The 12,532-nt window shown below is 41.3% G+C and overlaps 1 protein-coding gene across 4 annotated transcripts; it reads right to left on the reverse strand.

The window, feature by feature from the left end:
- Positions 1-38: 38 nt before the first annotated feature.
- iqub (IQ motif and ubiquitin domain containing) lies at positions 39-12,493 on the reverse strand. 4 transcript variants are annotated; one of them, XM_071460120.1, is made up of 15 exons: positions 12,046-12,493; positions 11,962-11,982; positions 11,421-11,531; positions 11,053-11,163; positions 9,754-9,888; positions 9,096-9,263; positions 8,462-8,637; positions 4,881-5,036; positions 3,833-4,043; positions 3,577-3,752; positions 2,617-2,787; positions 2,007-2,183; positions 1,672-1,920; positions 1,361-1,546; positions 39-350 (listed from the first exon to the last, which is right to left on the reverse strand). In XM_071460120.1, exons 1-15 carry the CDS (start codon positions 12,212-12,214, stop codon positions 165-167), a joined length of 2,403 nt encoding a protein of 800 aa, XP_071316221.1. In that variant the 5' UTR covers positions 12,215-12,493; the 3' UTR covers positions 39-164. The 4 variants fall into 4 exon arrangements, with proteins under 4 accessions (XP_071316221.1, XP_071316239.1, XP_071316230.1 ...); XM_071460138.1 differs by lacking the exon at positions 11,962-11,982 and having other exon boundaries at positions 12,067-12,492; XM_071460129.1 differs by lacking the exon at positions 11,962-11,982 and having other exon boundaries at positions 12,046-12,492.
- Between the last annotated feature and the right edge of the window lie 39 nt (positions 12,494-12,532).

Here is a 12,532-nt window from a genome sequence, read left to right on the forward strand (position 1 = left end):
AAGCACCCAAAACAAAATTAATTTACATGAGTCAAAAGCAGGAATAAAACCATCGAGACCTTTATTTTCAATTTCAGACAGAATACTTTAGAAAGTGACAGACAGTACTGGGGGAGAGGAAACAGCGTCAGATTGAAAAAGACCACAGGGTGTTTCTTGACGAGCTAACGAGCGGAGGTGTCGGTGGCGTGCTTAACTGTCACGGTGATGGACTTGGAGACAAGCTGGTTGCCCAGGGTAGCATCTGGCTGAGAGTCCAGGTACTCGGCCATGACGGGGATCTGGCTGAAGTGGCGTCGAGCCAGCATGTGTTTATGTTCGATTCTGCGGATGAACGTCGCCTCATATGCCTGACCACACACACACACACACACACACACACACAGGAGGGAGAGTCAGTCTGTGCAACAGATGGAGTCAAAAGCACTTTACCCACTGTTTTTATGTTTGACCAGACAAACAGAAAGACAACTCACCAAAGTGACCGAAATGGGAAGTACATATCAGTTTTCACAATAAATGTGACAGTGTATTATCTATTCATGGATAACTAAAAGATCTGACCTTTCAAAGACTAACAAGAACTTCAATTTAACACAAAAAAGCCAACCAGAATAAAACCCAGGTTGTAATAACCAGACTTATCCTTTAACAGGAAAACTGACATTCAAAATCTGAAGGGAAAAAAAAGGCTTTACATAGTTTAAAACATTGACAAAAAAATTATTTATTGTAATGCAGGAATTTTTCCAGGGGCCCAGGAACCATTTCAGAAAATCAGACACTACCTGTGTTTCAACCATAGGAACCAGGGACTGATGGTATTTAATGGCCCTTTCCTGCAAATACTTAAACCCAGGAACTCTATAAGGAAGTAGTGATGCCAGAGGTAGCCAGTGCTAAGATAACATAAATAAGGTGTGAATGATTGCTGAGCACAGATTATACCAGCTTAAAGTTTATGCTTTTCCGCTGTTTTCCAATGGCCCAGGAACTACATTTGGTGCCCTGTTCTTCTAGTCTGATGCAAGAAAAAGTTTCTCAGTTCCTTAAAAAGTTAATGAATTCCTCTTGTAGTAGAAAACAGCTGTTATTTTTTTTTATTATTGGGAGCTAGACAAAAATCTATGAGTATATATTTAAGGTGACCATTCAACATTTGACAATAGTTACTTTGACCAAATCCCAATCACATTGTGGGCAGAATGGAGATAATAAGAACGTTTATGAACTCAATGTTAAAAGCATGGGTATGTGATCGGACGCTATTTTCCAGCTAATGTATTTACATACAGAGGCATGATACCAGGTAGAGATAAGTCCACATGTGATGTGAGTGTAAATGTTTACGTGGACAAACCTTGTGGACATCTTGCACCTCCAGGTGAGCTGAAATCTCTTCTTTGGACAGGAGGATGCAGTTCCAGGGGCTCCAGTCCCTCTTACGCTCCCAGCGGGCAAACACCAGGTTGTATAGATCGCTGCTGGCATGGAAGGCCGAGCGGGATGCCCAGACCACCTCCACCAGGTACCGCACGTCCTCCACCTGAGAAGACACACATGTTGGTGTCAGGGCTGAGGAATCTGCACTATAAAACATCACAGCAAACTGTGCAGGAAACAAAATAATCCTGTGAATCCTCTTAGTGAAGGCCAAATGCAGCAGATCACCTGCAGCAGGAAGGGGATCTTGGCATCCTCATTGAGCTGCTGCTCATCGGCCCTCAGCCTCCTCAGGATGTTTTTGTAGCAGGAGAAGTCATCACGGGATCTAGCTATGTTGTCGAGCCTGACGCAGTCACGGCACTGACCGCTCAGACGGGTGCTGGCAGCCGGGCTGAAGTTGGCGGATCGCAGGTAGCGATGACAGCTGTGGCAGAGGAACATGTCGTTCTTCAGCTGGGAGGAATTCTGGGGAACCTGGGATAGATTTTAGATTGTACGGAGTTACTTATATCCAAGACGGTCTAAAACGTAATCTCAGACCAGCAGGGCTCTGTGCTCACCTTGAGCAGCTTGGCCACCTCGGGGTTAAACGCTGGTGTTTTAATGTACTGCAGGAGCAGAGTGCAGATCCTCTTCCTCAGCCCCTCCAGACTGGCTGCCTTAACTCCCCTAGTCATCAGGTCCACCTCCCTGTCAATCAAATCCATGATGTCCCAGGTCAGCTGACACTCGTGCTCCTGCACATTGAGGATACAGACAATCATAATAAAACCTGTAACAGTGATGTTCATATAAAACAATAACTGTTGTACTGACATGTAAACAAACAGGACATCATAAATGTCTTTGTAAAGCTGTGTATTAAGCGAAAAACTTTTATTTTAAAGAGTACTATTAACATTATTGATTTATATTTCCAACTGTTGTTAATACAGTCTTATGGAAGTGAATATGTTGAGCAATTATTATTTTTTAACTGTATGTGCTTTACATTTACAGCTTTACATCCCTTTCTCATTCTGGGAAACGTTGTTCTTGTCCACTATACAATACGATGCAGAGTTAAACCCACTACACACAGTCACTTATAGCGTTTCATCTAATGTTTTGAATCTAAAGGACTCCAGACGATGACTGGTTATCTTTAGAGTAATGTTGTCTGTGTGGTACCTTGACGGTGTGTTTGAGTATCATCAGGATGTTCAGTCTCTGCTCCTGGCTGACAGCTGGCAGGGTGACGTTGTTGTACAGATCTCGCAGCTCTCTGGCTCTGATGGTGTGTTGACTGTCCATCTCGACCAGTCGACCGTCTGCTGCTCGCCACTGATGAGGAGCCGCAGACTGAAACACGCAGCGGGATACTGTTAGTACTGCTGATGGTACTTCTGCTAATATTACTGCTGTTGTCACTGCTACTACTATAACTCATAATATAACTGCTGCTGCCAAAGCCACTGACAATATCATTACTACTTTACTTTATTACTTATGTTAGTGTCACTATTTTTTGTGAATATATTTTATTGGGATTTAAGGAGTCATTATAAACAGAAAAATACAATGACATAAAATGCTCCTATTATGTCCGACCCCATACCCTCCCACCGCCCCACCCAACACCTCCCGTTTACCCTTTAGGCTCTTATTCTTAAAGAACTGCACTGACAGTAATGAAAAATATGATAAATAACAATAGCAACTGAAAGTATATTACAGAAAAAATGAAATAAAGAATAAAATAATAATAATAATTTAAAAAATTATAAATAAAACAGAAGGAAAGTAAGAGCAAAGCATTGTGTATGTGTGTGAGTTTTTGTGGTGTACAACAGATTTATGTTTTCATGCCAAAATGCAGGATTCACCTGCTACCTTGTGTTAACCATCTAGTGTCATTATTAACAACACCACAACTACTACAATGTCTAAACTACTCCAGCACACTGGTATCACCACTATGACCACAACAGCTCCCACCACTTACAGCCATACTAGTACTACTACTACTACTACTACTCTAACCACAACTACTACGACTCCTACAACTTGTAGGAATATTTAATTAGACATAAAAACTGTTTTGGTCTGACTGAGAGTGCTGGGTTCGGAGGTGGAGCAGTGACCTCTGACCTTGTCGAGGAAGCACCTGATGGTTTTGTCGTAGTTGTTGTTCTGCACGGCGATGCGATGGCATCCAATGGCGGCGATGAGCCGAGTCTCCTGCTCCAGCAGCAAGCAGAATGCGGCCTTCCTCTCAGCTCCTTGCAGGGACGAATTGATCCGCTGCTCCTCTTCACCCCTCCACTCTGAAACACACACAGTTTAAACATTTTTCATCAACTCCACTTACACCTGACCAATGGAGTGAGCCCCCCCCCCCGCCTACTCTCCAGGGCGTGGTACAGCAGATTAAAGTCTTCCCTCCTCTGCGGGCTCAACCAGCGCTGTCGGCGGTCTCTCAGCTGCTCCTCCTTCTCCTCCCTCCTCCGCCTCTCCTGCATCTCCAGCCAGGCCAGCCGCCGGTCCCGCTCCCTCCTCAGCTGATCCACCGCCTGCTGGGCCAGCCAGCGCCGAGCAAACGACTGTAGACAGATCACCTGGGTGGATGATGAAGAAGAAGAAGGTCAACGCAGCACAGGAGGGGAACAAAATGCAGCAAACAAGTCCAAATATCCTCCTTGTAAACGTTAAATTTGTTAATTATTATTCTATATTCTGTATCATGGTATTCTTTCCAACTTTATATATATATATATATATATATATATATATATATATATATATATATATATATATATATATATATATATATATATATATATATATATATATATATATATATTATTGTTTTAGTGTATAGTGTGTGTGTATATTACATACACTGTAAATACATAATCTATAACCCAAAGTTTAATATATTTTCTTATCTATAAGAATATATAGAACAGTTCTACCTCAGATTATTAGTTTTGACTCACAGTTAAATAAACACTGTCATTACACTGTGTAGAGTGTATTTATCCACACTGAAGTCAGTATGAGGGTGGGAAATCATCTTCACACAAGAAGTAACTTTCATGCGAAGTTACTCCTTCAGCTTCAAACTGTCAACTTTTGAAGAACGAAGAAAAACGGCGGTGTTTTAAAATGATCAAACTGGAATTGTACATGGACCAACTGTTAAATTAAGGTAGAGAACATATGATATGTGAATTTTGCAGTATTAATATTAACAATTTTTGTGTGATCACATTGTGGATGGATAATGTCACATCAGTCTGCTCAGATCTGGATGTTTGTGCCTGTATGGGCTGTTTGGTTTGTGTTTGTCATATGTAACCACCAAAACTAATACATCTTTTTGCCTTTATGTACATTAGACCAAACTTTTTGTATAAAATGATTTTATGAAGTATAATCACATGTTCACCCACAGCTCTCAGCCTCCTGTTGTGGTACTCCTCAGCAGTGATGTAGTTGCCAGGGGTGACCAGCTTGTCATTCATACAGGAGACGTAGCAGCCGATCCCGGTCATCTGGGTGGAGACGTTAATCGGACACTGTTGGGCCTGAGACTTCAGCTCTACCGTCTGACAGAGACACAGACACACAGACCAACAGACTGAATTTTAAAGAACAAAGATGCTTTTCTCTACACATCTTGACAAAACTGAGTGTGGCTGATGTTTCATCTCCATTCATCCTTCTTTGCACTGAGGGATCTGAGACAGATGAGTTTCCATGGTAAAAATTTTAAGGTACCTAAAACAGGTAACCAATGTGAAGAAAAATTCTTAGTGACTAAAACTGCGGAAATATCAATAACATCTTGTGATTCTGCCGGAGTAAAGATGAGCTTCCTGCCCTGCAGACAGACCCTGACATTAGCTGTGAGCTGATATGGATGAGCTGCGTAATGCACAGGAGCAGGGCGGCTGTGAACATCGTGAGGCCACAGCTGAGGTCACAGGCTTCGGGCTGTTAATTGAGGTTCACTGCCGGAAAGATGAGCTGGTGGGTAACATTATACATTTCTCAAGTGTGTGACATAGATTGATGATGTTCGAGTAGCCTGAAAAAAAATGTGTTTAAACTCGGTCAAACATTTAATTACTGATGACCTTTCTCTCATCTCCCAAAGGACAGTACACACATTTTAGATGCATTTAGCTCTTACTAATTGTATAAGTGCCTCTTATTAACATTACTAGATCACAGACACCACAACAACTAAAACAAAAGCTCAGCAGGTAGAGTTACAGTAATTTCACCATGGAGGGCGACTGACCTGGTTGAATCATCAGAACAAATGAGAAACGCTGAGCTGAAAATCTTCAGCTAAAAATAAACATCCTTAACAACTTCAGAAGACAGGTCATCTACGAGTCCCGGAGAGCGATGTTGTATGAAGCTATGAAGCAGCCAATCAGAGTCTGAGCTTTGAACTTAAGTCACTGGATAAATTCATTAATTTGAATCCAGTCACATCTGGAACAGCAGTTGTGGTGCAGTGTTTTGCACCAGTTGATGAGGCTTGTGGTTCCATGTGTCATACTGAGGAACACAAATATGATTCAGATCTGAAGGTAGATACAATAATCCAGGGGTTCCAAAAATGGGTAGCCCAAAGAACCATCATTAATGTTAAGAGCAAAATTTCTGACCCACCAGATATCCATCTGATTGTTCTACAGCCAGATCGTTGAAGGTTCTGGTGTCAGGATCCCTGTTCAAACTTCACATCAAACAAACAGCTGATCTAGCAGAAGTTCTTCCTGATTCTCAAATTAGCTGGGGCTTCAAATCCTGGCTGCCCAGGTTTTAATGGTGTAGTCTTATTTAGTAAATCACTGGTTTGAAACCAGTTTGCAACTGGTAACTGTAACTGAGAACTTAAAGAAAGAACTTTGAAGTTCACAATAAAATCAATCACAAATGCATCAGCTCCAGCCAGACAACTACTGTACAGCAACAGAGTCAAGAGTCAGAGATCTCTGTGCTGTGACAACCCATCAAGACAAACTGTACAGGTTGCCATCACCATTATACATTTATTTTCTTGTATCTCATTGGTGCCGTTCTTTTTCATATTTATTTTTCTGTTCAGGTTGATGGAGATAATCAGGGAAATGATGACTAAAATGGAAGAAAGACGTGTAAATGTGACCTGATTCCCTAACAAATAAATCCTTTAATGAGCGTGGATCATATTTGATGATGCTGGAACAAGAAATAAGAGCTGAGAAGAAAGAAAGCTGCTTCTCTGTGATGTGTAAACAGTCTTTACTGGGGTGACGGGTCAACACATCACAGTGACAATGACATCAAAGAGCAACACACACAGAGGTCTCATTACTGCAGTGGTGTGTGTCTTCATGTATGTACCTCTGTAATGAGCCAACCACCGACATCTCATTAGTGTGTGTGTGCATGTGTATGATATTTGTGTGGAGAGGTGACATGCTTGCAGGAAGGTGAAGGTGAGTGAGTCACACGTTACATCCGTCTGATGAAGGCACACACATGTACTGAGAACTAGGTGTCTCCTACCACAACTACAACTACACCACAACCACAAAAAACAACAACAAAAAAAATCTCTCCTTTCTGATCAAGGCTGAAGGATTTCCTGTGATTTTAAAATAATTACCTGCCGGGATCATGTCACACTGCATCTGAGGTTTGCAGCATTTTCATGCTGCACCACAACAGCAAATAAATCATTATGAAGTTATATTTATTCAGTTTTATGATGCTTTTCTTTCTTATATTAGTGTGTGTCCCTTTTCCTTTGTATTCCCCTGTATTCCTTTTAAAAGTACACAATGTACATTTGAGCTGGAGAAAAACATGATAACAATTATCTGATCTTCTGCTGTAAATAAAAATGTGACAGGACTCAGGATTCTTCACGAGGACAGCTGCTGTGTTACAAATTATTTGACCTTTACTGCCTTCCATGACTGATCGTGTCACCAGTTCAGGAGATTTGAATAATCAATGAAAAGATTGATGATGCTGTGCCACATGGGCAACAAACAGAACATCACTACAGAGCCATTTCTGCAAAACCAGTGAAAGAGACTCAGACATGAATCAGTCCATCACAGACTCTGCCTTCATGTCTCAGAGATCTCAACTTGTAACAGATGTGAGCAAAATGAAAAGAGCTGAAACTCAAAGTGCATGAAAAGGCATTTTGTGATTTTCATTTTCCTCACTGAAAGAGCAGTTTGAAGCTCAGCTGTGTGGAAAATGTTTTTTAGATCAAATGAACAAAGTTGGTGGTTTATTCAGAAACGCAGACACCATTCTTTTGTGTTTTTTTTCCACCTCAAAGAAAATGAACTTTTAAGAGGACCTGTTTGACTAACACTGGTCATGCAATTCTACATAAAAATTAAAATAAAATCAAAATTATTATAAGATATCCTGGGAATTTTAGGATAAGGGTGATTTATTCTCAGGAAGCAAGGATTCTTAAATTATGGGAAAATCCTCAACCCGAACCACTGGCCTGGTGAGCCTTTAGTAAGTGCAGCACAGTCATGCTGTGGTTGTGAAGTCGAGAAGTCGATTTGAAAAGTGATGGATGATTTGGAAAATGATCAGCATTGATGTAAAATACTCATGTTGATTTGAAGTTAACCATGCAGTAGGGTTTTGATATTGTCACAAAGTGAGAATCAAACTAATCACAGTAAAGCCTGGCTGAGCAGAGAGGGGTGTCTGTGAACATTCGTCTCGTGTGTTCTGGTTCAAGAAGCTCGTTCACACTCCTCCTCCTCTCTCTCTGTAATTAAATCGTTTAATTTGCACATATGTGTCATGTTCATGCCTGAATGAGAATACTGTTGTGCAGTAATGAGTGACCTTTGTCACATTCAGCTTCAGGCTGCAGTTCTGGTCTCCACAGCTGATGTGAGATTTTAACCACATTTTTCTAATTTGACTGTGTCTTACTTTCTATTAATGTCTAACACAGATATTTTCTCTTTGAGGCTCTGTCCCGTACCTGTGTGTCACGGCTGAAGACGACCACTCCTCTGTCAGGTCTCCTCTTGGGCAGGGTCTGGACCGCAGCATGGTGGTACTCTGCCCCCGTCAGCCGGTGTCTGTAGCCGCCCATGAAGGCCTTCTGCTGGCGGAGACGCTCGATCTCCACCACCACCTCCTGGAACCCTCCGTCATCTGGAATCCAGAGAGATGACTGATGAGATGTGTTCAGCTGTCAATGTGCTGTCAGAGTGTCGGAGTTTATTGAAAGTTTGTAGTTTGTTGTAATTCTGTTGACTATAAATTAAATAAAAATGACTCATGTACACTGATGATACAGTTGATTGGCTGTCGACATAAGATAAACAGTGACCTGAAGAAGATGTAAAACAAAAAAAAGAGCTGATCAAAAGATAATTTCTATTAGACTGAAACCAATTTGTTTTTAAGACACAAATCATTGATTTGTATTTTCATCATTGACTGTAAATTTACAAAAATCATGTAAAAGTTTTGATGCAAAATATAAAAAGAAAACCTGGGGGCCAAATATTTTGTTGGAGGGTTGCTTTTTACCCACCACTGCTCTATAACAATTCATAATACACACACAGTATGTAAGAGACAGGGCAGGGGGCGGGGGGTGTTCACACCTGTTTGGACTCGGACAGTGATGACATCCTGCATGTTGTCATGCTCTGGGGGGCGAAGGGGGCGGAGTGGGTGGGTGGTCGGGTCGGTGGAGCTCATCTCCAGCCGGGTGGAGCCATGAGGCCGGACACCAAGCTCGATCAGGCTCTGCTTTTCCTCCACCACCCTGCCTGGAAAACAACACCACACACTGGTAATTAGTCTTTCGACTCACATTTGGTTGTTGAGTTTTACTGCTCCCCCATGAGGCACAATCAGTTTAAAGTTTGTGTTATTCTGAACTGCAGCTCTAATGGCCACTTTTTAAAGTTACAAATTCAGTTTTCTTCTTCTTTTCTGGGATGACAGTATTAGTTGAAAGCAGTTTAAAGGTAGGCTGGCTCAGGGCGGCAGTGGCTTTAAATTTTGACATTTTCTAAAGAAGGAGCAAGAGAGAAACAAGTTTGGGAACACGTGTCTTGGTGGCAACACTAAAACTTAGTGTTCTACTAAAATGACTGTGTTTGTGTTTGTTTTTTTTTGTCAAGCTAGGATTTTATGGTTACCACAATTTACTCATCACTCTCATCACAATACTCATCACTCTCACAACTCTTCAAACCCTTCACCTACCAGAAAAACAACATGTCTCAGTGTTTGCAGGTGGAGAAACAGACGTACCATCCAGAGAGATCTGCAGCACCTCCGCAGGAAGTCTGAGCTCCGAGGCGAGGTGACACTTCAGCTCCTGAATGCTGAGACCGATGGCGAACGCCACCGTCATCACATGACCCTCTGGCACCAGCACCACCTTCACTGCAATGTCGTACAGAGACACACAGTCATATTCTGTAGGTTTATCTCTGAAATCTGTCATGTCTTTATGTTTTATGTTTTTTATGACCTTTTATTACTTATAACATGATTTCAGTGATTATGAAAATTTTATATTCACTCATTTTTCATTAAACTTAGACTGATAAACTCTCAGACAGTGAGTGAGCTTTTCCACATACATCTCCACCGTGTTCATCCACGTGTTAGAGCTTGAACAAGGTATTGATCGTCATGGTGCATAAATCCTGTGTCAGGTTACCTAGAAACTGCACAAACACATCTTAGGTACTTCACTGCCTACGCTTCATCCACAAATATATCAATTATTTGCCAGGTTCAGATCACTTGAGTATGATCTGGATTCTGTTGGCATGTTTATATCGAGCCTCAGTATTATATCAATCTGAAAATAAAATGAAACTGAGAAATCTGTGACCAATTGATTTGTGAGTGTGTCACACTGTCAACAGATCTCTCTTAGTGAGGCAAAGTCTGAGGTTTGATCTTTACAATGTAAATACTGTCATATAGAAATCAACAGAATTTCATTTGGACAAACTGAATGAATCCTATCAGCATCAGGAGCAGTGTGATGATGAGTGTTCACAACCACTAGAGAAACATGTACCTGCATTTTTCATGTTTTATCTTAGATCATCCCTCAGTTTTATGCACAACATCTTGTTATTGTCATTGTATAAGTAACATATTATTTTATTTTCCTTTTCTTTTCATGATCTTCTTCACACGTATTATGCTGTTTTTTGGCCCCCAGTTACTTGTTACCTTGGCAACAACAGCTTTTTTTGGAGCCCATATCAATATCAATAAACAGTATAGTACAATGAGGTAAATGTTAAAACTAACTTGAAAACTAGATGAAATTTGTTGAATATCAAAATGTTAAACAAAAGTTTAAATTTACTTAATAAAATGTACAGTAAAATCACCATTGCCACATAATAAAAAAACAAACAAACATCTAATCTACGAAATACATGTTCTTTCTTTGGGGTTTGCATATTTGTTCAATCATGTAAACGTCTATGTTGATTTATATTGTGAGTGATATCTGATACAGGATATTTAGGACTTTTAAGATCCAGTTCATATTTTATTAAAATCTGTACATCAGATTCTCACCTGTAGCTGTCGAGTTTCCAACATTTTCTTTTGTCTGAGTCTCCCTAAGCTGCTTTGTCTCATCGGGCAGACCAGCCTGAGTTTCAGCTTCTTCCTCCATCCTCAGCATGTCTGTCCAGTCCAGACAAGATTACCAAAAAAACATGACGTGATAAAAAATTACACTTACAGGTACAACAAAACAACTATGAATATCAGTCGATACTCTCTTAAATGTCTCTCTGCCTCAAAAATCCAGTATCAGTTGGGCCCTTGTATGTAGTGGTTTGTGCCAGAGAAAACCAAATTAAACCATCCATAACTCATTTTCATCACACTGTCTTATTTTGTCATGTATCAGCTGCAGGATCTTTGAGATAATATCTCACCAGTTTCTATTAAGTTCCCAGCATTTTCTGCCGTCTGAGACTCCTCGAGCTGCTCTGTGTCATCTGGCAGATCAGCCTGAGTTTCAGCGTCTTCCACCTCCTCCAGTACATCTGCACAGTCCAGAAGACAAGAAGACACATCTGAATGTCAATAAAGTTATACCTGTCAAACACTACACTTAGGTGGCCATTTTTGGATGTCTGCAGCTGTAATTAAGGTTGAAGAAGCTGCACTTCACTGTCTTGAATTACTCAGATTAAGCAAGAGTTTCTTTGAAAATTTCATTTTTCTTCCAGTTTTTTTTTTTTTTAAATTCAAATTTGAATTTGCAAAAATATGAAGACATTAAGTTATGTATTTGGAAGAGTCCAACAAATATCTAGCATGTAGCATTTCAATTAGCAGATGGTACATTTTAACGTTTGCTTAGAGATTTAATATTAAACAATGTCTGCGCCTCCAGTAGCCTGGAGTTACCTGAGGTCAAACTGGACAGCCTAGCCTCTCACCCTGCCTCACCTGGGGTCAAACAGGTCTCACCTGGGGTCAAACAGGCCTCACCTGGGGTCAAACAGGTCTCACCTGGGGTCAAACAGGCCTCACCTGGGGTCAAACAGGTCTCACCTGGGGTCAAACAGGCCTCACCTGGGGTCGACTTGTCGGCCTGCACCTCTTCTCCACCACTCCCCGGCTCTTCCTCTGCACCTGTGCTCCCACCTGAAGGTGGGCTTGTCGCCGTGTCCTCCTCCTCTCCTGTCACCTCCTGCTCTTCATCTTCTCTCTGCTCCGCCATGGCAGCTTTAACTGACCGACTAATGCTAAGCTGTTAGCTTTCTCTCGGAGCTGAAACCGGACTCAGGCGCTTTAAATCGGCCACCGTGAGCTGCGGTGACACGGCGAGGAAGCGTCCCACCGTCGGTCGTTCAAACTTCTTCTTTAATCCCGTTTCTGTTTTATTTCACTTATTTGGGGAGATTTTGAGTTAGCAGCGCAGCTAACACTGTGCTTCCAAAGTTTGCTTGGTAACCACGCAACAGCGGAGTTTACACGTTGTTACGGCAACAGTAAACGTCACTCTCATGGTCAGCCGTCATTTAAATATCTGGGGGAC

This window comes from Trachinotus anak, unplaced genomic scaffold (genome assembly GCF_046630095.1).
Source record: "Trachinotus anak isolate AG129_WGS33_773 ecotype Australia unplaced genomic scaffold, CSIRO_AGI_Tana_v1 ptg000002l, whole genome shotgun sequence".
Taxonomy (NCBI): domain Eukaryota; kingdom Metazoa; phylum Chordata; class Actinopteri; order Carangiformes; family Carangidae; genus Trachinotus; species Trachinotus anak.

Coding starts and splice junctions, on each gene's coding strand:
- iqub (XM_071460120.1), bottom strand. CDS start 12,214: ATGGCGGAGCAGAGAGAAGATGAAGAGCAGGAGGTGACAGGAGAGGAG. Junction 9,889..11,052: donor TGGAAACTCGACAGCTACAG/GTGAGAATCTGA, acceptor ACGACATTGCAG/TGAAGGTGGTGCTGGTGCCA. Junction 5,037..8,461: donor TCTTCAGCCGTGACACACAG/GTACGGGACAGA, acceptor TGTCTCTGTCAG/ACGGTAGAGCTGAAGTCTCA.